Genomic DNA, 23,511 nt, shown 5'->3' with positions numbered 1-23,511 from the left:
AGTAAAAAGCAACCACAAAATGCTTACTCTAAGGTTTTGAGCAACTATAGCGCTGACCGCGAGATGGCAGTGTTGGCATTGGTCCTGTCTCCAGGAGCTGATGTGAGCATCGGGTCTCTGATTGGCTGGTAATACTTCTTGAGAGTTCTCATTTAAAGTACAGGAAAGAGCTGAGGAAATGAGGCAGCAGCTTTGGAGCACACTTCTGCAGTAAAAATGGAGAAGCACCTGCGTGCCTGCTGGGTGCTTTTGTGGCTGTATTTTCAGCGTAAGTGAGTGGAGGTGTTAGCCAGGGGCAAAGAACATTTCGTAGGATTTGGGGGAAAGATTAAATACCTTGGGGTGAAAGGAGGAAAGAAAATCGACCTATTTCTAGCTAACCTGAGATGCTTGTCTATGTTAAGGAAAGATGCTAACTACAAGTGCTAAGTGTGGATGATCGATGTCTGGAACTTCACACTGTTTTCTGAACAGGGGTGGCTGGCAAGACCCAAGTGGAGCAGAGTCCTGAGTCCTTGGTCGTACTTGAGGGAGAGAGCTGTGTCCTTCAGTGCAACTACAGTGTGAGCCCCTTTAACAACTTAAGGTGGTACAAACAAGACACAGGCAGAGGTCCTGTGTCTCTGGCAATGATGACTTACGCAGAGAACAAAAGGTCAAATGGAAGGTACTCAGCAATTCTGGATGCAGATGCTAAGCACAGCACCCTGCATATCACAGCCTCCCTGCTGGAAGACACGGCCTCCTACATCTGTGTGGTGGGTGCACCATGCTCCCCAGGTACTTACAGCCAGCACCAAAACCTGCTCCTTGGAGGCTTCAGGGAGGCAGAGGTGATAGAGAAGTCTTTCTAACACTGTATTGGGGAACTGAATTTCGCTTTTGGGGTTATTAGTATCATTATAAAGACAACTTTAAAATAGACTGAAAAGCAAGCTTGAGGATTTTTTAATAGATTTTTGAGAGAAAGACAACAGCACAGGAAAGCAGAATATCCTGGGAGTTACCATGAGGTGGGGAGATGGAAAAACCTTAGCCTTTCAGTTAAGCACAGAGGTCAAAGAACAGCTAGGAAGCCAAGAATGTCAAGAAAAATAATTTGGGAGCCTGAGCCATGCATCTCTGCACAGAGGGCAGGCAGTGCCACATCTTGTGCCCCAGATAAAAGGGTTGCACCAAAGTTACACATTTAGAAATGGTACCATACACTAGACCTGCATAGGTTCAAACCAGACAGGGTCCCAGAACTGATAGAAAGAATAGGGGTAGGATAGTTGGTCCTACTCATAATAATGAAGCTATTTGAAATGGATACCTGCTGGGAAAGAAAAAACTTTTTTTTTTGCAGTAGATTTCTCACTGAGTAGACCAACCACACACCATTTTCCCATAATAAGGAGAAGTTGGTCAACATAGAATGAACTCCATGGTTTTTGTTGCTGTTGTTTATTTTTATTTTGTTTTTTAAAAAACATGTCTGTGAGGAGCTCTTTGTTTTGGCAGGTTTTGTCTTGTTTTTTTTTTGTTTGTTTGTTTTTATTTTTGTTGTTTTGGGTTTATTTATGGCTTATGAGAGAGAGACCATGAGAGCAAGAGTGAGCCCAAATGAGCAAGTGAGCCAGAGAGAGAGAGAGATAGAGAAAGAGAGTGAGAGTGAGAAGACATAAATTTGGATAGGTAGGAAGATGGATAGAATCTAGGAGGAATTGTTGTAGAGTAAAAGCATAATCAATATATTGACTGAAATTTTGAAAACACTCTCCAAATCGATAACAACTATTTCCAATAAACACAAGAAGTCTTCAGAGGAACAAAGAAGGGCCAGACACACTCTGGAGCTTTTGACTTGAGGGATGATAGACTGGTGAACTTTCTGGCTTTTTGTTTGTTTGTTTCACAACCTTATCCTGTCATGCATAAGAAAACAAATTGGAACAGTGAGTAGGCACTTTCTCTCTCTCTCTCTCTCTCTCTCTCTCTCTCTCTCTCTCATGTTTGCATACTCACTAAAGTCTCATGAAAATCATGTTGCCTTCAGCCAGATGCTCTCATGTTAAGAAAATCCTGTTACTAGGGCAGCTGACCCATCAATAGTAGCCAAAAAGCAGATAAAATCTGACTGCACAAGAACTAACAATAAAAGTAATTGAAAGTTGTATTTTCTTATTTCTGCTCCAGGTTTCTTTATGTTTCCTTTTATTGAAAATAGATTTTTTTCTCACAAAATATATATTGAATACAGTAGCCATGACCTCTACTCCTTCCATTTTCTCGTGTCTCTGCTCTCATCTGGATCTAACATATTTCTCTCTCTCATTAGAAAACAACCAAGAGCTAGGTACAGTGGCATATACCTGTAGTCCAGAACTCAGGGAGGCAGAGGCAAGCAGATCTCAGTGAGTTCAAGGCCGGCCTGGTGTACAAAATGAGTCTAGGACTGCCAAGAGTACACAGAGAAAACATATCTCAAAAAAAAAATCAGAGTTCTAAAAGATAATAAACAAAACAAAACAGAACTAACATTTTGGAGCTGGACAAAACAAACAATTCAAAGGAAAAAGCCTAAGAAAAGGCACAAAAGAACAGACCCACTTGTTCATACATCCAGGAATCCCATATACTCTCTAACCTGGAAGCCATATTTATATGTATATATCCAAAGGACCTGAAACCGATGTGTGCAAGACTATGCATTCTGCCTCAGTCTCTCTGAATTCATATGAGCTTTGATCATGTTGATTTAGAGGGCTTTGTTTTCTTGGTGTCCTCCATCCCTTCTGGCACTTATATTCTTCCTGCTTTCTCTTAAGCAGGCTTCCTTAAACTCTAAGAAGATGAGTGAAGAGATTTGATGAAGATATCTCATTTATGGCTGAAGGTTCCAAGGTCTCTCACTTTCTGTATAACATCTGTCTGTTAGTCTCTGTATTTGTTCCCATCTGCTGATGGCTAAGCAAGACACTGATCTATGAGTTTGGGAGAATGTCATTAAAAATAATTTAATTGTTACATTTTTAAAGAATAATAGTATTTTCTTTTGCCCTAGGTCCCTACGATATCTACTATTAGTTTCTTGGTCACTCAAGCAGTGTCAGGTAGGAGCTCCATATCATGGAGTGGGCCTTAGTCCCGATATTGATCGGTTACTGCCACAACCTTTGCCACCATTTCCTTAGTACATCTTGCACACAAGGCACCATTGAAGATCAAAGGGCTTGTAGCTGAGTTGGTGCTTACATTTGTCTTTTGGTAGTGTGCAGAATATTTTTCTATATCAAAGATGCTAGAACATAGAGGCAAAAGCTCTGTATAGGCACCAGCTCGAGTTTACATGATAAATGAATTGTGTAAATGATGTCTTCAGCAATGGGGCCTTGCCATTAGTTTGTGGAGAGCAGCGTATAGTCCTGACAACAGCTTGGGTTGTTTGGGGAATCTCATGGGACCTCTTTGGTCAACAACTCAATTAGATATAACCCAATCACAGTAATGGAAGCTTCATTGTGGACAAGTGATGTCCAGTTGGGACTCTGTCTCCCCCATTATTTGGCAATTTAATTTAGATCAACTTCATATATGTATACATTTTATGAAGCTTCTACTGTATTAGGTTTCTACAGCACTCCTCAAATAGTCTTTAAAGTTCTTTAGCATTTTCTGTGTCTCTCCTTATATTCCCTCCCCCTTCGCTGGCTCTGACAGTCCTTAAACTATATAGGGCCTATGCAGTGGTTTGGTATTATCAAAGTGAAATTTCTTATCAAAGAACAGTGCTTGATTGCCTAGGCCTTTCAGGTGTCTCTCTGAAGGAGCAACCCAAAGAAACTGAGTGTATTTCCTGTAACCAAGGATTCTACCAAGGCAGAGGAGTCACTTTGTGGAGGGAAATACTTTAAAAATGCACTAGAATGAGTAAACAACATTTTTATCACACAAAATAAAGGATTCTTAAAATTGAAGGTCAATTGATATGACCCAATCTGAAAAGGAGGAATCACACAGACACACACACACACACACAGAGAGAGAGACAGAGAGAGACAGAGAGAGAGAGAGAGAGAAAATGGATAGAATCTGAGACCCACAGAACATTTTCTTATGTAAATACATCAATACAATTATCCTAGGAGGAAGACTGAGAAGGAGGAATAGTTGAACAAACCTTGACCACAAATCTCAAACTTGATGGAAGGTAAAAAGGTGCAAGTCCATGAAGCTCAGTACCAACCCAGAGGACAGTGGCAATGCCACCTGCCCTGAGCTTCTCTAGAATGGCATTGTTGAGGAAAGAACAGTCTATAAAGCTGATCCAGAGAATGCCCAACACAGGAGAGTTAGCAAGTTCAGTAATTTTTCCTATGAAACTGTGTCAGCCTGATGATGGTGGGATGAGATATCTAAAGATATAAAAGAGAAAAATACTGCCCATTTGTGACTGTGTACTTGGTAAATTCACTTATAAAGGAAATACTGAGACTTTCTAAGGTAAATCAGAACTAGATTGTCCATCTCTTGTGCACTCTCATTAAGGGAAATCATGGAGACTATAGACTGTTGGGAATAGATGTGTCAATTTTCTTTTTTTTCCCCTTCCTTCCTTCCTTCCTTCCTTCCTTCCTTCCTTCCTTCCTTCTTTCTTTCTTTCTTTCTTTCTTTCTTTCTTTCTTCCCTCAAATATTCTGAGATATGCCCTTACTGTTCAGTGCTGGCTGCACTTTGTCTTTAAGGCTTTATATTGAATTTTCAGACATTTTCTAAGGCATGATGGGTGTTTTTTTTTATGCTGTTGCTATGCCTCTTTTGTCACTCATTTTATTAAGAACTCTCTTTCTTATGTTTTAAAAGAGCAAGGAGTTCATGGGGAAAAGGATTTTAGCATGGGTTTCTTGGCTGCTGCTATACACATCAGATAGTTCTGGCTCATTAGTTGGACACAGGTTTGTCATTAATGCAGAATACAATGCTGTATTGTAAGGAAATCTGGACTTTATTAAAAGTCGTATTTTAATTTAAAATAAAGATAATTAAAATAAATAAATACAATTATTATAGAAAATGAAAAGCATTCGTAGGACAGCTTGATTTATGCAGTGGGTTCTGGGCCACCCAGTACTACAAAGAGAGACTTTAAGTCTTAGTTAGGGTTTGTGTTGCTGTGAAGAAGTGCTATGACTGTGGCAGCTCTAATAAAGGAAAGCATTTTATTGTGTCTACATTACAGTTCAAAAATTTAGTCCATTGTCAGCCTGTCAGGAAACATGACAGCATGCTTGCAGACATATTGGTGGAGAAAGAGCTGAGAGTTCTGCAGGCAGCAGATAAAAAGAGTACCTGGGCCTGGCTTGAGCACTTGAAACCTCAAAGCCCACCTTGAGTGACACACTTTCTCTAAAAGGCCACACTTCCTAGTAGTGCCACTCCCCATGAGCCTATGGTGGGCATTTTCCTTTATACCACCACCACACCCTGTCTTAATTTTCTACCACTATGATGAGACACAATGATCAAGATAACTTATAGAAGAAAGAGTTTAATGGGGGCTTACAGTTCACAGGGTAAGTCTATAATCATCACAGCAGGTAGAATTGCAGGCAGGCATAGTGCTGGATCAGTAGTTGAGAGCTTTCAACCTGGTCCACAAATGGAGGACAGAGAGAAAGGGCTAACTGGAAGTGGCTTAGGGTTTTGAAACCTCTAAACCCATCAGCAGTAACATACCTCCTCCAAGAAGGCCACACTTCTTAATTCTTCCCAAACATTCCACCAACTAGTGAACAAACAGAAATATATGAGCCTAAGAGAGGCATTCTAATTCAAACTACCATAACAGACCCTGCTTCAAAAAATGTGTTCCTTAGATTTTAAGAAGGAAGTGTTTTTAGTAAGTGATACTTTTACCCATTTATAGTTTTTCCAGAATTCCTTTAATTAGATGACATTATTCCAAAAGTCAAAGGTGAAGTGTTTTATACAGGTGTGCAGTCTGGCCCAGAAAGCAGCTGTGCAGTGTAAAGACTCCTGATCTACAAGAACCTCACTCAGAGTTGGGGACAGAAAAAGTGCAGACCATTAAACACAAGAAAGTGGGTGCTTGAGGTAACAGGATGTATTTCAAACTTAACTTGAAATATGTGAAAACATGCATGTTCCTGCACACTGACTTGGAGCAAATGTCTCCTAACTTTGTGTTTAACTAAGATGGCAGATTTTTACTTTTAGAAACTCACTTAAGAAAGGTTTATTTTTAGCAATTCTTTGGTCACTGTCAGTATCCACAAGATGGCAGCCTCTTCTCAAAGACTGGGGAAAACTCTCAAGTGGTTTTGAGTGAGAAATTTGTGGAGAAAAGGGGAGGAGAAAAGAGGTAATGAAGGAGGGGAGGGGTTTGATGATGAAAACAAAAGGTGGTGAAAAGTGCTTTTTTTCTCTACTTGGTGGAACTGTATCTTGATGTTTCCTGAAGAAGAAACATTAGAAATGTGAGACCAATTTGGGGGGGGGTTAAAATCTGAATCCTCAGTGAAGAAGGGAAGAGAGAGTGATGAAATCCTTGAGCTTTTTGCTGGTGTTCCTGTGGCTTCAGTTTAACTGTGAGTTTGGACATTTCCTTTGTATATAAATTGTGGTGTGTGAAGTTGTTTCAGTTATTACTCTAGGATAATGGTAGAAACACCAATGTTTTAAGTCTTTATTTAAAGGGTGGGAGTCCCATGGACAAGTGTCAGCATTCTACAGTGTTAGCATCCCCATGCCTCCATTCCTGTTTGCCTGACTTTGTCTTTCTGCACAGGGGTGAGCAGCCAGCAGAAGGTGCAGCAGAACCCAGAATCCCTCAGTGTCCCAGAGGGAGCCATGGCCTCTCTCAACTGCACTTTCAGTGATAGTGCTTCCAACAACTTCAGGTGGTACAGACAGCTTTCGGGGAAAGGCCTCGAGTTGCTGGTGTCCATCTTCTCCAATGGTGACAAGGAAGAAGGCAGATTCACAGCTCACCTCAATAAAGCCAGCCTGCATGTTGCCCTGCACATCAGAGACTCCCAGCCCAGTGACTCTGCTGTCTACCTCTGTGCAGCGAGCACACAGTGCTCCCCAGGCACCTGCAGCCTGCACACAAACATGATATGTACAGGAAGATCTGAGCTCGAGCATGCTTGATTTTGAAAGTATTTACTTTATGAAAACACCTCATCTGGAACACATAGTGCCCTAAGCTTCATGTCCCCTATTCCTTCTTTTTTTTTTTTTTTTATAACCCACTGAATCTAATTAGTGGTGGCATATGCTTATGGGTGTGGGATCATCCACTGTTGCATGGGAACCTACAAGTGTCCACCTTCCTAAAGAAAGATGACTCTCCTCACCCACCATCTATCAATTGCCAATATCTCCTCAGTAAGAAAAGAGGGGCCTCAGGAGTCCTGTTGCTCTCCATACTTGAATTTCTAGCTGTTTTGGTTTTGTGCATTTCTGGTGCAGGAAACCACCAGGTCCTGTGGATTCATGTTGTGCAACAGTCACGTCATGTCCAGAGGACATTTTGAAGTTCTCCTTCCTCTCTTCTACATTTTTCCACTTTTCTTCCAAGATGTTCCCTAGGCTTTGTTGTGACAAGGAATTGGTAGAGATGTTTCAGTTGTAGCTGATCACTCACAATCTCCTTTTCTCAGCACTTGGAGCGTTCTCCCTATCGTTGGAATGCTTCAGTTTTCCAACTCCTTCTGTGGTATTTTCCTGGCTGTGGAGGGGTTCATATAGATACCCCATTTAGTTTTGAGTTCTCAATACTCACATTCATTACCATGGACAGTTATGCATCTCTGCATTAACCCACTGGGGGAAAAAAAGCGTTTTTGACCAAGCTTGAGAACAACACTATTCTAATTGTTAGCTCTTGTTTGACCTCAGTCTCATTGGTTCCTTGCAGCTGGGAGATACACTTTGAGTCTTCTTTGGATCAGATCATCAATGCTGGTTCATAGATGGAGTCTCAGAACAGGTCACACCTCTATGAATTTCCTCAGGGCTCCTGGTGTAAACACCATCTCTGCTCCTGCCAACATCAGTTTTCCCCTTGTTGAATTTTGTACAGATCCAATTCAGTTTCCTTTCTGAAGTCTCACAGTATTCTCTTGTCCCACGCAGCTATTTTTATTACCAAAGAGACTAAAAAGCTTAATATATTTAACAGCACTAAAGACACATGAAATGCAGAAGTGTCAACAGCAGCTAGTGACTTGCTGTCAGGCAGTCAAAGTTGGTATCCAAGAATGTGCATGTCAGAGGTAGTACCTAAATATTATATGACCATATCCCAAGTTGAAACATGCATGAAGAATGATCACCCAGATGATTAAGTAATCCCAACATCATTACATCTGCACATGCCCAGTCTCTTCCATAGCCTTATGAGAACCTTAGACAAGAAGACAGACAGCTTTTTCCTCTCTGAAATGGTATTCTCTTTGAGGTTTCTCTACTTTTCCTTAATTTCCCTCTTTTTTTATAATTCTCTTAATAAAAATTGCTTTGACTTTGCATACACATACAAGAGCCCACATCTCTTACCTACACTGATAGAAGATCACAAACTCAGATCCTGTTCCAGGTTACACTTTGGTGAATATGAGTGTCTGGCACTGGGGCTTTTGGTCATGTTACACTGTAAAAACAAATAAAAAACTATATATATATATATATAATTCTTTTTGCATTCATATGCTATTGAATTAAACTGTTACCTTTTAATCTGTTCTAGGATAAGTCAGAGAATGGATGTCTTTGAAATTTCTTCTTAATTAGCTGACATTCAGGCATCTCACAGTGTGTTCCAGTGACAGGATGAGGTGGAGGTGGCAAGCACCAGATGACAAACGACAGGATGGTGGTGCTTCTGTCCCTTAAACCATGGTTTTAAGAAATTACCACTGTTTGTGTGTTGTGTGTGTGTGTGTGTGTGTGTGTGTGTGTATCTGTGTCTCTGTGTGTGTGTCTGTTTGTAGATTGATCTTTCCTCTGCCTGGTTAGGTTAAAAACCAAGGGCTCTAGAAAACAGAATAGATACATACTCCATAGCAGGAACTCTTCTTTCTTTGGAACCTAGTTCCAAATGAGGATCAGAACCACATCCCCTGTGATAAAGGGGAGCATGGATAAACTCTGGGAGTTATGGGGGCTGTAAGCCTACAACCAGCTGGTGATTTCAATCTATCAGTAATGGAAACAGGGACATCTAAGTTCAGAAGCTGCATCATTGATGAGGCCAGGTCTTCTTGATAATTTGAAAATGAACTTGGAAAATATATGTGCTGATTTCTGAGCTCTAGCCCATGTTTCTGTTCAACAGTGAACAACCTACAAGGAGAAGATTCTTCCATGCCCCAAGCATCTAAGAGACTGGACATGTCGACAATAACTGCAGCCACAAAACTTCCATAGCTGCACTGCAGAGGCACAGGGTGTGCATAGATAGAAGCCCTTCCCTGAGAAGATTAATAAATCTAGTGAGAGAGAACTAGTGGACAACTAAGAATCACCACTCTTTCAGAGGGAATAGTGTTAAATAGATTCACTGTTGTGGAAACAGGTAATCAGAGGTGCCATATACTTAGCAACAATGTTGGAATCCAAAATGGTTGGCTTTTTCTTCAGCCTCTTGAACTGAGATAAAGCTTGGCAGTATAATACAGAGGCCTGGTGAGGCTTTTCTCCATTAGTTGGCCTCCTGCTGCTGTTGGACCTGAACAAGTTCTAGGCCTGATCAGTACATGCTTATGTCAAAGCTGTGCGTCAATCATCCATCTTGTGTTTATTCAAACTGAGCAACCCTAAATGAGGGGAGGAAAAGCTCTTAAAGACCCTTACAAACACCAGTCTTGGAGAAGACACGAGAATTTTGGGTTCCTTAATGTCCTCTCTGTGTTCTCTGTCCTCTATCTCTCTCTCTTTCGTTCTCTCTCTCTCTTCCTCTTTATGTTGCTTTCCCCCCCCCCGTGTGTGTGCACGTGTGCAAGCTCATGCACACAGTTGTGTGTTTGTTTCTTTGTTTAGCTTTTATTCATCAGTCGATTCTGTATACTGAGTTTTCCCTTCTTTGTTTTGCAGTCAAAAATTTCCCTGCCTTGTACTTTAGCTGGCAGAGAAAAGAAACTGATCACATCCACCAGATAGTCACAGACCTCTCCTCAAAGCAGTTTCCTGTTCCTTTCCTGACTGCTTACTTATGTGCTCAGATGGAGTGCCCACATGCATGTTACTGTAATGCAAACTCTCAGAGCTGCTTCCTGCAAACCCTACTTATGGATGAAATCAGTACTTTTCTCATGAAGAAACACCCATTATCAATAAAAAAGATGAACCCTTTCAAAACTTCTGACTTTTAAAACCATCTTTGATTGAAGCAAAAATACCATCTGCTTAGATTAAAAACAAAACAAAACAAAACAAAAACCCAGGTTCAGTTCCGGGCAATCTTACATACATGCCTTGAAGTGTAGTAATCTTGCATTTCTTCCCTTGAAATGAAGGATTCAGATTAACAAACACAAAAGATTCCCCAAGCTCTGACATCAGAAAAAGGAGTCTTGGGTCCCTGCAGATCATGATGAAGGACTGCCCAGTACTACTGAAAGCCGTAAAGGCTTCATATGCAGTCTCAATGCCTAGATAGTTCTTTCCAACACTAAGATGAATCTTGTATTCTTCCAATTCCAGGAAGTGCTGTTTCATCAGGTGTTATACTGAGCAGGTTACTGAAGTGTTATGATTTGAATGTAAGTATTCCTGTGAGGAATTATTTCTAGTATATAGTTATCCTTGCTTCTAACACCCACATGCACTATAGTTTTCAAATCCTGCAGCTTTTTTCAGCTGATATTTACTCTTGCTGGAATCTCAAACATCCAGTGTTCCTATTGTACCTCAGGTTTCGCCCTCATCATGTCACTCATTGACCTCTCAAGGCTTTCAGGGACTCTGATTCTGCCACACAGCATCTGGCATCCTTCACTTTCCTCTGAGCCTCAGTGAAGGTCTTGCTGATGCAGGGCTGGTATATTCTTCATATCTTGAAAACAAGCACCTTGCAGATGACACTGACTTCTGCTGCCAACTTTCCCTGTAGCCTGCCCCCTTTATCATGCAGTGAGAGGAACACAGTGAGAGGGGTAAACTAAGGAAAACACTTTTCATCATGACCTCTTTCCAGAAAGTGCCAAAGAGACTGTTTCCCCAAGAACCTTTTCTTTAAGTGAAAGTCTTCTGTTTCCATACTCTGGGGAATCTTACCTTCCAGGCACCATTTCTCTTGGCTGACTGAAAAGTAACAGGTATTCTCTATAGTAGCAATAATCTCTTTAATAATTACAGTTGAGAGGCTTTTGATGACAACTTCTATTTCCTTAAAGGTTATAGTTTATTTAAATTCCTAACCTGAACTTTATTTAACTGTGGTACATGGTATCTATCAAGAAAATCATACATTTCATTTAGATTTTCCAATGTAGTGGAGCACAGGTTTTCAAAGTATGATCTAAAAATTCTTTGGATGTCACCTTTGAATTTTCTGTTGTCTTATCCAATCCTTTACATTCCTAATTTTATTAATTTGGATACTCTCCCTCTGTCTTTTAGTTAGTTTGGCAAAAAGTTTGTTTATCTTGTTGATTTTCTCAAAAACCAGCTCTTGGTTTTGTCATTTCTCTGTGGTTTTAGCACAGAATTCTACTGGATGTTCAAAGAAGAACTAAAACTAATACACCTCAAACTATTCCACAAAATGGTAGCAGAAGGAACATTGCCAAACTCATTCTATGAGGCCACAGTCACCCTGATACCTAACCACACAAAGACCCAACAAAGAAAGAAATTTTCAAATGAATCTCCCTTATGAACATTGATGCAAAAATACTCAACAAAATATCTTTTCCACACCCTGGCTTAGCACACTAATGCCTCATCCTAAGGTGCTATAACTTCCCTTGAGGGAAATGGAACCCATTGTCTCTGTCCCAGAGCTGAGCTCCAGTACCCAGCTCCAGTCCAGGCCTCTGCCAACAGGAATGACAGGTTTCTTCTCCTTTATTTATATCATTTGTAGATTCAATCTCATTATGATGCCCTAGCTTTCATGGATATTTTCTCCCAGGATTATTTTTTTTTATTTAACATTTTCTTTGACAGAGATATTTGTCCATTTCTTCCACCTTGTCTTCAATGAGATTCCATGTCTTGTACTCTGTTGGTGAAGCTTACCTCTGATGCTTACCAAAGGTTTATTTTTATATATATGAGGATGGCATGAAGGAAAGGAGATTAATTAGAGAGAGTGCTAAGAGGGTTCATAAGAATGAGGCAAGCTGGGTCTTCTGCAAGGCTTGATTCAGTACCTGAAATACGGAAACGGAGAAGGACAGTCCCATTCAAGTGGTTGGCCTCATGAGTAGGGATGAAACTGGGGAAATTTCACTGTAGGGCATGAGGGTGAGTGAGGATGGGCTACCTATTTCCCAGACAGGTGTGGCCTCCAGGGTTCCAGGGGGAGTGTCTCTGTTGGCATTTGACACAAAGTAATATGGGTGAGGGAGGAGAGGAGATGCAGAGAGGTTCAGCTGAATCCCAGAGAACAGAGGAAGAGTGAAAGAATTGGCCCCTGCAAGTGGTCTGTTACAGGGCTGGGGATGGTACCAGGGAACTGAAATAGAGGACAGTAACTCTGGCCTACGTGCTTCATGAGCCCACATATACTAGATTTCCAGATACATGGTGGTTTTAGATATTTGCAGTAGACACAAAGGAAAGAACATGGGCTAGAATCAAAGGGGTGCCAGGAAGAGCCAGAGGAAGGAGGAAAGCTGGGTTGTTGCAGTACTTGGCAGATTCTCCAGGGGATCCACACTACTTTTCTATCAGTAATTCAGTCGACAACACTGGATGCTGTGAGAATAAGCCACATGGATGTTGCCACACTCATGACCAAATGACTCATGAGACCTTTTCTAAGAGTAGCTATGTGCATTTGTGATTCCAGGCTGGTTTCTATGGAATGCAAGATACAAGCATAGAAACATCGTAGTTATATTATCAACAAGAAATCACGGAAATAGAAAGAACACTGTCTTCTTGCTACTGAAAGCCCATAAGAGACTTGAAAAAGCATTTTCTTGAGTGCTGTAATTCACAAGGACAACTACATACATAACCATTTTTCTCTAAGAAATGGGAGAATGCTTGATGAATGATCCAAGAATTCTGCAGTGTGAGAGTGGAAAGGTCAAAACAGTTCTAGACAGAACAAATGTGACACACACACAGACACACACACTCACAAACACACCCATATATACACCACATACATAGATTTATATATGAACATTTTATGTACATACATTCGTATATGAAGCATCATACATAGCCTATACTACATGTAAAGAAAAGAAACAGCTTCACTAGTATGTACAAATACTATTCTTTCTCTCTTAGTTTTAGAACCTACGTGATATGACATATTGTGTTTTATGCCTCTGAGACACATAGGGTCAGAGAACACTTAACCAGACTCTTTGCTGTTTAGAGATTCAAACACAAGGTGGCAGTAATTCTCAACTGCTGGGGAGGATGCAGAGAATTCATTTCCTTGTGTGCTGACTGTGCAGAAGCTAAGCCCTTTCCTCAGTGGCTGAGGGGAAGACTCCAGAACTAGAATTGTTACTGAGAAAGAACAACACCCTGGCAGCTGTAGCTGACCTGCTGGTTGTCACGATTGACACTGGATTTCAATTTCATTGGGAAGAACAATGAAGACATGTGTTTCTACTTTATTCATGTTTCTGTGGCTGCAGATGGATGGTGAGTTAATATTTTAGGGTCACAGAATAACCAGTGGGCATTTCTGAGACATCAGGGGGAATCGATATTTTATTCAGGTTTTCTCTAGTTACTGTAACTGTAGTAAAAGAGATTTCTGATATGTGATGACCTGACAACCTTTCTCCTTTCTCTCCATCTTTCTGCATAGGGATGAGCCAAGGAGAGCAGGTGGAGCAGCACCTTTCCATCCTGAGAGTCCAGGAGGGAGCCAGCGCTGTCATCAACTGCACTTACACAGACAGTGCCTCGGACTATTTCTCTTGGTATAAGCAAGAACCTGGGAAAGGTCCTCAGTTCTTCATGGACATTCGTTCAAATGTGGACAGAAAGCAGAACCAAAGACTCACAGTTTTACTGGATAAGAAGGCCAAACACTTCTCCCTGCACATCACAGACACTCAGCCTGGAGACTCAGCTATGTACTTCTGTGCAGCAAGTACACACTGCCCCACTGGCACCTGCTGCCTGTCCTCAAACCATGGGGCTGTGTCCACATCCTGTGTCACGGGCCTTCCAGGGCAGCATTTGCCAGTTGCTAGTTTGCAAGTGCCAAGTATAATGTAGACATTAAAAACACAAAATAAGAAAGTTAGCTTCAACTCCCTCAGACAATTTAGGACAGTTTTCTCCATCCTTAAAAAAAAATATTTTATCAAAGAGCCAGCCACTGAGTTCATGTCAAAGACAGTCCCTGCTCCCCGTATTAGGGAAATCACTTGGAGACTGAGCTGCCATGGGCTACATCTGCGCAGGGGTTCTAGGTTATCTCCATGAATGGTTCTTGATTGGAGTATCAGTCTCAGAAAAGGCACCTGGGCCCAGATTTTTGGTTCTGTTGTTCTCCCTGTGGAGCTTCTGTCCCTTCCAGGTCTTTCTATCTCCCCCTTTTATATAAGATTCCCTGCACTCTGCCCAAAGTTTGACTATGAGTCTCAGCATCTGCTTTGATACTTTGCTGGGTAGAGTCTTTCGGAGGCCCTCTGTGGTAGGCTCTTTTTCTGTGCCCTGTTTTCTCCTTTTTCCAATGTCCATGCCCTTAGTCTTTCTGAGTGAGGATTGATCATCTTATCCAGAGTCCTCCTTCTTGCTTAGTTTCTTTAGGTGTACAGATTTTAGCATGATTACCCTATACTATATGTCAGTGAGTATATACCATATATGTCTTTCTGCTTATGGGATATCTCACTCAGGATGATTGTTTCTAGATCCCACCATTTGCATGCAAATTTCATGATTTCCTTGTTTTTAATTGCTGAGTAGTATTCCATTGTGTAAGTATACCACAATTTCTGTATCCATTCCTCAACTGAGGGACAACTGGGTTGTTTCCAGCTTCTGGCTATTACCAATAAAGCTGCTATGAACATGGTTGAGCAAATGACTTTGTTGTATACTTGAGCATCTTTTGGATATATACCCAGGAGTGGTATAGCTGGATCTTGAAGTAGCACTATTCCTAATTGTCTGAGAAAGTGCCAGATTGGTTTCCAAAGTGGTTGTACAAGTTTATATTCCCACCAGAAATGGAGGAGGTTTCCCCTTTCTCCACAACCTGTTCAGAATGTGTTGTCAGTAGAGTTTTTGATCTTAGCCATTCTGATGGGTGTAAGGTAAAATCTCAAGGTCGTTTTGATTTGTGTTTCCCTGATGACTAAGGATTTTGAGCATTTCTTTAAGTGTTTCTTTGCCATTCACAATTCCTTTATTGAGAATCTCCTTTTAGCTCTCTACCCCATTTTTTAATTGGATTACTTGTTTGTTGCTGTTTAACTTCTTGACTTCTTTATATATTTGGGATATTAGCCCTCTGTCAGATATACGGTTGGTGAAGACCCTTTCCCAGTCTGTAGCTGTCATTGTGTTATGATGAAAGTGTCTTTTGTTTCAGGGAAGCTTTTCAGTTTCATGAAGTCCCTTAGGAGTGGGGGCATCCTTACCAGGCCACAGAGGAAGACAGTGTAGACAGCCCTGATGGCTAGTGTCAGATGGAAGGGGAGGAGGACCTCCACTATCAGTGGCCTGGAGGAGGGGTGGGAGAGGAGAAGAGGGAGGAAGAGTGAGATTGGGAGGGGGCTACATCTGGGATACAATGTGAATAAACTGTAATTAATTTGAAAATAAATAAAATTTTAAAAAGAATATTTAAATTTTATGAAAAGAAAAAATTAAGTTGATAATTTGTCTATTCTTACCTCAGTATAAATGTTGTTGGTTTAATTAATTATTCAGAATAATAAATCAATTTTAATTAATAAACTAATGAGGTATACCATTCAGCTTATCAAAAATTAAATTAAAATATTAAAACCAATAATTTATTTAAAAGAGGTGAATGTTAAATGTTAAACTTTATTAACAATAATGTCAAAATTAATATATTATTTTAATAAGGTGTGTGCTGTTATTAATTGCAATGTTAACTCAGCAAAAATGTAGTTGTCACAGTGAATTGAATATAAAGTTTAATATGTAAAAGCAATTAAACTATTTAACAATTGGAATATATTTTCATTATCCTCCCCTTGTTGCAGCACATGGTGAATATCAAAGAGCAAGAACCCACTGTGCTGACGAAGAGAAGAGACGATGTGTCAGCCACCAAGATGGGGGACCACATGTCAGCCACCAAGATGGGGGACCACATGTCAGCCACCAAGATGGGGCTCTCTATCCCACGACCTCCTCCCAAGGCTCAGCAGTCATTGAGGAAGAGGAGGTGGAAAGACTAGAAGAGCCGTAGGTGGTGGACAAACACAAGGAAACAGTGTTCTGGGCACAGCAAGACAGCTGCCCATATGAACTCACAGAGGCTGGCAGCAGACAGAAGACTAGCAAAGGATCAGGCCAGAAAACTCCATCACAGAGAGGGAAGGAGCCAAGGAGCTGATGGCACTTTGTGCCTACTGGGAGAGAGATGCCACTTGCTTTAAAGGTGAAGCTCATGGTGCATAGACCACCCTCTACCGAAGGACATGATGCTAACAGTATATGGGCAGCACAACCCGTAACATAAAACTCGGTGTGTTTTATTTTAAATGCGGGGAGAAGAACAGAACTGGGTAGGTAGGGAAGCGTGGATGGATATATCAGGAGTGGAAACGTAGATGAGTATAATCAAAATTCATTGAATAACATTCTCTAAGAACTACAGTAAGAAAAAGTAGATAAATATTTGCAGAGGTATATTTGTGTGTGTGTGTGTGTGTGTGTGTATTTTTATGTGCACCCATCACACTAAATAACATAGGATACATACAGATCAGGACCATTGGTGATTTCAGGATTTCATTGGGGACTTGAGGCCTGCCTCCTTAGGGTGAGGTTTCAAGGGAAATCAGCAGAGGGCGCTGCCTTTACAGATGTGGTTAGCATCTCCTTCAGGTGGCTTAACATGACAGACACCCTGTACAGACAGAGGTCCTTGTCCATGAGTGAGCAGTTTGACGAGGTCCTGCTGAAGACTTGCCCTGTGAGATTGGTGCATTCAAGGACCAAGTGTCATTTCTTCTATGAACATGCTTCCTGTCACCTGCTCAGTTCTTGTGCTCCTCTTAATACTCAGTAAGTTACATTTTACCCTGAGTGTTAATGATGTCTTTGTCTTACAACTATGGCAGTCTTTAACCTTCCTCCTCACGTAGAACAGTAATTCCTCCTTGTTTGTTTGTTTTTTAGGAAGTAGCAATGGAGACTCAGTGACCCAGACAGAAGGCTTGGTCACTCTCACAGAAGGGATGCCTGTGATGCTGAACTGCACTTATCAGACTATTTCCTCAGGTCCTTCCCTCTTCTGGTATGTGCAATATCTCAACAAAGCCCCTCAGATACTCCTGAGGAGCTCCACAGACAACAAGAGGACAGAGCACCGAGGGTTCCACGCCACTCTCCACAAGAGCAGCAGCTCCTTCCACCTGCAGATGTCCTCAGTGCAGCTGTCAGACTCTGCCTTGTACTACTGTGCTGTGAGGGACACAGTGAGGGAGACTGCAGGGGAAGCTGCACACAAACCACAGGTGCAGGAGGCCTAGGGAAGCTGCCCTGTGAGGGAGGCTGTGTGCTTTCTCCAAGTGCTGCTCACCAGCTTCCTGAAAAACAGCAACAAGTCTCAGGTCAAATATCTAGAGACCTAGGATCTGTGGATATTCTGACTGACAGGATGGAAGTCAGTGCTAGAGACAACCCAGGCTGTGATCCCTTGAAATAAAGTTCTCTTCCTAACCGGAAGTCTTAACAGCAAACATCTCAAGAAAAGTCCTGAAGTATTCTCCAGCAATCTTCTGTCATTACCCCACAAATTTATGATGTAAATGAGAAACCTAAACTGCAGTCTTTAAAAATCTGTTTCAGTCTCACTCCACAAGTTATTTACATCCTTCCTCTCTTTTGTCCAAGTTACAGAGTTCAGCTCAACTCCCCATCTCGGTTACTAGCCAACTGCTGAAAAGAGAAACCATGACCAAGACAATTTAAAAGCATTTACTTGGGAGCTAGGTCACAGTTTCAGAAGGTGACTATCATGTTGGCCAATACAGTGTCAGGCAGGCAGGCAGGCATGGTCCTGGAGCAGTAGCTGAGCTTTTACATCTGATCACAAGCATGATGGAGGGAAGGAAGGTGGTGGAGAGAGGGAAAAGAAGAGAGGAAGGGAGGGAGGGAGAGAGAGAAAGGGAGAGAAAGGAGGAGAAAGGGAGACTGACTTAGCCTGGCTTTGACTTTGAGATTACAAAGAGTACCACTAGTGATATTCCTCTTCTGGCAAGGCCACACCTCCTGAAACTTCCTAAACAGTCCATCAATTGGGGACCAGACATTCAGATGTTGAGCCTCTGGGGGTCATTCTCATTCAAGCCACCACACTCCCTGACAACCTTTACTTAGTGAAGCTGCTCATAAAACACAGCTGTTGGAGCTCTTAAGAAGAGTCTCTGAGAGACAGGTACTTCTCTGTCATACACATTATATAGGAGGCAGTATGGTTATAAAAGACTGTGTCCAGAAATCTCTTCCCCTTAAAGTCTACTCTTGTCTGCCTTTGCAGGTACATTAGATCCTCGTGATGTGGTGTACTCACTCATTGGAATCAGGTTCTCTGATAACTATTCTAAAACTGGAAAAGAAAGCCAAAGATTTTATTCATTTCAATTATTTCAACAAAATACCAGTTTAAATTAAAATACTCTAGTGCTCGTATTGTATTTATCTTTCTGTAAAGAAAGGAATATCTAAAATGTAAACCATAATGTCTCTCACAAAAGATACATGTTTCTCTACAGAAAGAACAGCAAAGAAGTACATGCTATCTTACTGGTTAGGGAGCACAATAGAATGCCAAATTCAATTTCTAATCCCCTAAAACTAAAACTACTTCTAATGGCAGGGAATAGAACATCTCAGATGAGAGTTTGTCAAACTTAAAACAAATACTAAATCTAAAAAAATCCCAGTGCCAGGCATGAAAAATCCACCTTCCAGGTGTTGGTCAGGGGCTTCAAGGGTTTCTTCTAAATGAAATAGTTCATCACCATTGTCCTTGATTGCCTCATAGAACTTGAAGATAAGACATTTTGCTTAGGACACCACACACTTCAGACATAGGACTTGGAGAAATTTAGCTAGAACTGACCTGAAGACTCCTCATTAAGGATAAATTCTCATAGTATCTAAATGTGTTATGTAAGATTCCAAAGAAGAAAAGCAATAAATAATTCTACCAAAATGCAGACCTTTGAACCAAAACAATGACCAACATGAAGATATCCACAAGGGTGGAATAGCAGCATTTTCATCTTGGGAGAAACTAACATATGTCTACTGGACTTAAGGGCTGCTCCATAGGAAGTGTTTCTGCCCCAATACTGTAAATCTAGTCAACTACCCCGGGATGGAGAGGCCATAAACACTAGAGGAGAACCTATGATGGCCACTTTCCTAAATCAGTGTAGCTTCAAACTGTATTCTGAATCTATATAATTGCGCACAGAGATAAGGGTAGTTCTTCCCTCTCATCAAAGAAATTTTATTTTGAAGCATATATAGGCTTCTACAGTGATGGACAACTGGTCTAGATAGAGAGTAAGTGGCTGTGAGGTCTCTTTCCCAGTTATGCAACAGAGTCCCTTGCCCAAGTAGACTCAAGGTCTAAGCAGAGCCCAGTGGTATGATCACATGACATAGTCTTCAGTTTTTCATTGTATCCAAAAAGTAAAACATTTTGAAGAATGTTCTTTACCGCATACCTATCAGTTACAGTTTCTATTGGTCTGGTGATGATAAAGGTGTCATAAACATATTTTGGATCTGGCTAGGATGAATGACTGAGTTGGACTTATTCATGAGACCCATGACTCTTCATTGAACACATAGGTATTGCCATTGAGATTTTACCACCTTAGTTAATGCTGGTTTATGTTTTGAGTATTTGCTTCTTGGTTTCCTAACTCAAGGCCATATTGGTTTATTTTCAGAACATATTTGGTGGGAATCTGTATCTCTCTTCTCCAACTACTTCCAACCTTCTTTTCTGCTCTCATTGTTTGCTGCTACCACACTTGCACTCTTAAATGTTTGAAGAAGATTCTGTCTTTTGTGTTCTGTTTTTGGCATAAAAATGCCTTACTAAATGGTACCTGTTAAGATTCTCAATGACCACATTTTGACAGATCACATGAGAGAGAGAGAAGAGGGTGGAGAAAAGAAGGGAGAGGGGAGAGAGGGTGGAGAGGTGAGAGAGTAAGGGGAGAGTGAAGGAGAAGTACCCGCCACTCTGCGAGACTTTTTCCAGGGAAAGACTGGGTGATCCAAGTCAGTATAATTTTCTTCCTTCCCTGTGGAGTTCTCTTGTAACAGGGACTCCCAGTTTCTGGTGTTTTTGTGTCCACTGTTCAGCTTGGGAAGGTGACCAGGACAGGCAGGCCTGTGGCTCTGGTCTGGTGACCTAGTGCCTGTATGACCCGGGATCTCTTCCGGGTTCTGGCTGGGGGACATGAGAGTGGACCCGAGTGTTTCCAATGCCTTGGGAGTTTCCTCACCTGGGAAACATGATTGCTGTTATTTTAGGGCCCAGAGTTCAGCTCATTGGTCGCTGTACGGGAAATGTTGTCCTATTCCTCAGACACAATGTTCTCCTGGTGCTGCCATCTTGTCATCCACCACTAATGTTCTTAAATAAGAACGTGAATTGCTGGTCTTGGTTTTGGATGTGCTTGCTTCAATCAAACTTCAGTATGACTCTACCTCCTCCCTTCTTCTGGAAGTACTGGTAAATCTGGGTTCTGAGATGATCTTCATTCTTCTAACACTTGTGGATTTGAGTTTATTCTCCTTTATACTGCTGTCCTTTAAATTATGGGGGAAATTGAGAGAAACAGGAACAGGCACACACATACACTCACCCTCCACAGGCTCATTCATAAACTAAAAACTTGACAGTGAACATAAACCATCTCCAGGAAAGACAATCCCTGGGGAAGGAACAGATGAGAGAAGACCCAAGAGAAGAACTGATTTCTTCCTAGAGTCAAAGAAAATGTGCATTCTGATTTAGTCAATGCATTCCATTGGCCCAGAAAAAGTTTTTCATCTCAGGTTTCTTTACTGGAGGACAATAATGTCACCAGCCATGGAAGTCTCCAGGTTTTAGTTTCTTTAGTTCTAGATGTAAAGCTTTCCCATCTGGAGTCACAGCTTCTCATGTAGAGCAGAGGTAATCTAACATCATGTGTTTTCCTGTTGCCTCAGTGCTGCAGAGCATCCACCAAGGGTGATGTCTGTACCATCAGGCATCATCACCATGGCTGTGGTGGCCATTCACACCCAGCCTGAGACAATTGCATCTGAAGTCTGGGGATCATTTCATAACCTGGTTTCGCAAGGAATATTAACAAGCCACCTATTTCCAGGGAGTTCTATAATTAATATCTCATAATAGATTAGAAAAAGAAGCAAATGCATTGTGAAGGTTTTGCTTGTCTGTGAAATAAGAACACAGCAGGCGACAGGCTGTGGACCCTCCGGACATTTGGTTCCTCGTTTCCCCTCCAGAGGGCGCTGCAGCACCCTCTAGTGTTCTTTCTTCCTTTGAAGGTCTTCACCACCTGCTAGCATCTCATCCTTTCTTTGCTGCTGCCTGAGTTTATAGCAAAGGCAAGTGACAAGGATCAGACACTCTAAAGCTTCCAGGCTTGTGTTAGTAGCTTCACTGTTTTTACCTGAGCAAGAGACTTCTCCAGCTGACCCTTCTCCTTACCTATTTTCAAGCTCTTTCTTTCTTCAGCCACTTTCCTACTATCCTGTTGCAAATTAGAGCTGCAGTCTTCCCAAGGCTCAGCCATGCGCCTGGCCATCCTCCCGTTGCTGGTGGTACACTTTATCCTGAGTGAGTACAGTTGCCTTGTGGTCTCTGCATCCTAGAATTCTGACTGTCCTCAGTGAAGTCTGCCCTGTAAATACTGCCTACTATTCCTTTCCAGGAGACACCAGTGCTCAGTCAGTGACTCAGCCTGATGCTCAAGTCACTGTCTCTGAAGACCCCTCTCTGCAGATAAGATGCAACTTTTCCTCCTCTGTGGCACCTCGCCTGTTCTGGTATGTCCAGTACCCACGGCAGGGGCTGCAGCTGCTCCTCAGCTACTACTCAGGAGACCCAGTGGTTCACGGCATGAATGGCTTTGAGGCTGAGTTTAGCAAGAGCGACTCTTCTTTCATCCTGAGGAAAGCCCGTGTGCACTGGAGCGATTCAGCTGTGTACTTCTGTGCTCTGAGCGCACAGTGTCTGGGGCTGCAGGGGGAGCTGAACACAAACACCCATGGCAGTGGGTACTCAGACTCACTGTCTCTCTTCATGGTCTTTGAAGCATCTCTTTCTGTGGCTCTGCTTCTTTCTGGGATGCCTGGACACCACTGGTAGCCGAGCCAGGAAGGAGAGTGTTAAATCTGGAAAGTGTGGGCTCTGCAGGATTCCATTCCATCTGGGAGTGCCTAGAGGGGAAGACTTTCTCCTAGGATAAATCAGTTACTCTTAGATGATATTTAGTGAAACAGCTTATGCTCGCCTTTATTGATAAAACAGCTCAAGTCCCCGTGTGTTCATGCATATGTATGTGTGTGTGTGTGTGTGTGTGTAACAACTTATGTGTATGCATCTTTATTCCACAGTGAACAAGAGTGGACCTCGGGCACTGAGAAGTTTTGGGGGTGAATGCATTTAATTGGTTTTGGCTAAGGTGTTGGCAGTGCTCTGTTTTCATCTAGGTGCCAGATATGTGAATACCTGACCACCGTGGGGGTGTCTCAATGCTACGTGATAAGAGGTGGGCATGGTAACAGGGAGGGATCTGATTCCATTCCTGCTAGTCTCAAGATGAGATTTTTAATCTCAATTTTGAGATTTCTTGGATTTGAACTTGCTCCCCCTTACCAGTTCCATGCCAGTTCTCCTGGTGGCATGGTCCATGTGCCCCACATCTTTCAAATTGGTAGCAAGAAAAGAAGGAAGATAAGACAAGACAAGACAAGGCAAGTTATGCAGGCCCAGCTCCTTTGCACAATCCATTTCCAGCTAAAATATTGACTCCTGACTTGTCTTAGAAGCTCTTTGAGTATTTTCAAAATTATTTAATGCTCAATTATAATTTTGTAGAATGAAGGAGA

The 23,511-nt window shown here is 41.8% G+C and overlaps 5 gene segments (V, D, J or C); all 5 read left to right on the top strand.

The window, feature by feature from the left end:
• The first annotated feature begins 216 nt into the window (after window positions 1–216).
• LOC132656300 (T cell receptor alpha variable 10-like) lies at window positions 217–854 on the top strand. The segment is given in 2 exon segments: window positions 217–268; window positions 475–854. Coding segments are annotated over 2 exon segments (432 nt in total).
• A 5,687-nt stretch (window positions 855–6,541) lies between these two features.
• LOC132656299 (T cell receptor alpha variable 12-2-like) lies at window positions 6,542–7,155 on the top strand. The segment is given in 2 exon segments: window positions 6,542–6,590; window positions 6,791–7,155. Coding segments are annotated over 2 exon segments (414 nt in total).
• Window positions 7,156–14,013: 6,858 nt separating this feature from the next.
• Window positions 14,014–15,232, top strand: LOC132656603 (T cell receptor alpha variable 13-1-like). The segment is given in 1 exon segment: window positions 14,014–15,232. A coding segment is annotated over 1 exon segment (414 nt).
• Window positions 15,233–17,372: 2,140 nt separating this feature from the next.
• Window positions 17,373–17,891, top strand: LOC110544810 (T-cell receptor alpha chain V region CTL-F3-like). The segment is given in 2 exon segments: window positions 17,373–17,424; window positions 17,539–17,891. Coding segments are annotated over 2 exon segments (405 nt in total).
• Window positions 17,892–22,191: 4,300 nt separating this feature from the next.
• LOC132656298 (T-cell receptor alpha chain V region PHDS58-like) lies at window positions 22,192–22,768 on the top strand. The segment is given in 2 exon segments: window positions 22,192–22,237; window positions 22,332–22,768. Coding segments are annotated over 2 exon segments (483 nt in total).
• The last annotated feature ends 743 nt before the right edge of the window (window positions 22,769–23,511 follow it).

This window comes from Meriones unguiculatus, chromosome 9 (assembly GCF_030254825.1).
Source record: "Meriones unguiculatus strain TT.TT164.6M chromosome 9, Bangor_MerUng_6.1, whole genome shotgun sequence".
NCBI classification, from domain to species: Eukaryota; Metazoa; Chordata; class Mammalia; order Rodentia; family Muridae; genus Meriones; species Meriones unguiculatus.
This window is presented reverse-complemented; position numbering and strand designations above follow the sequence as displayed.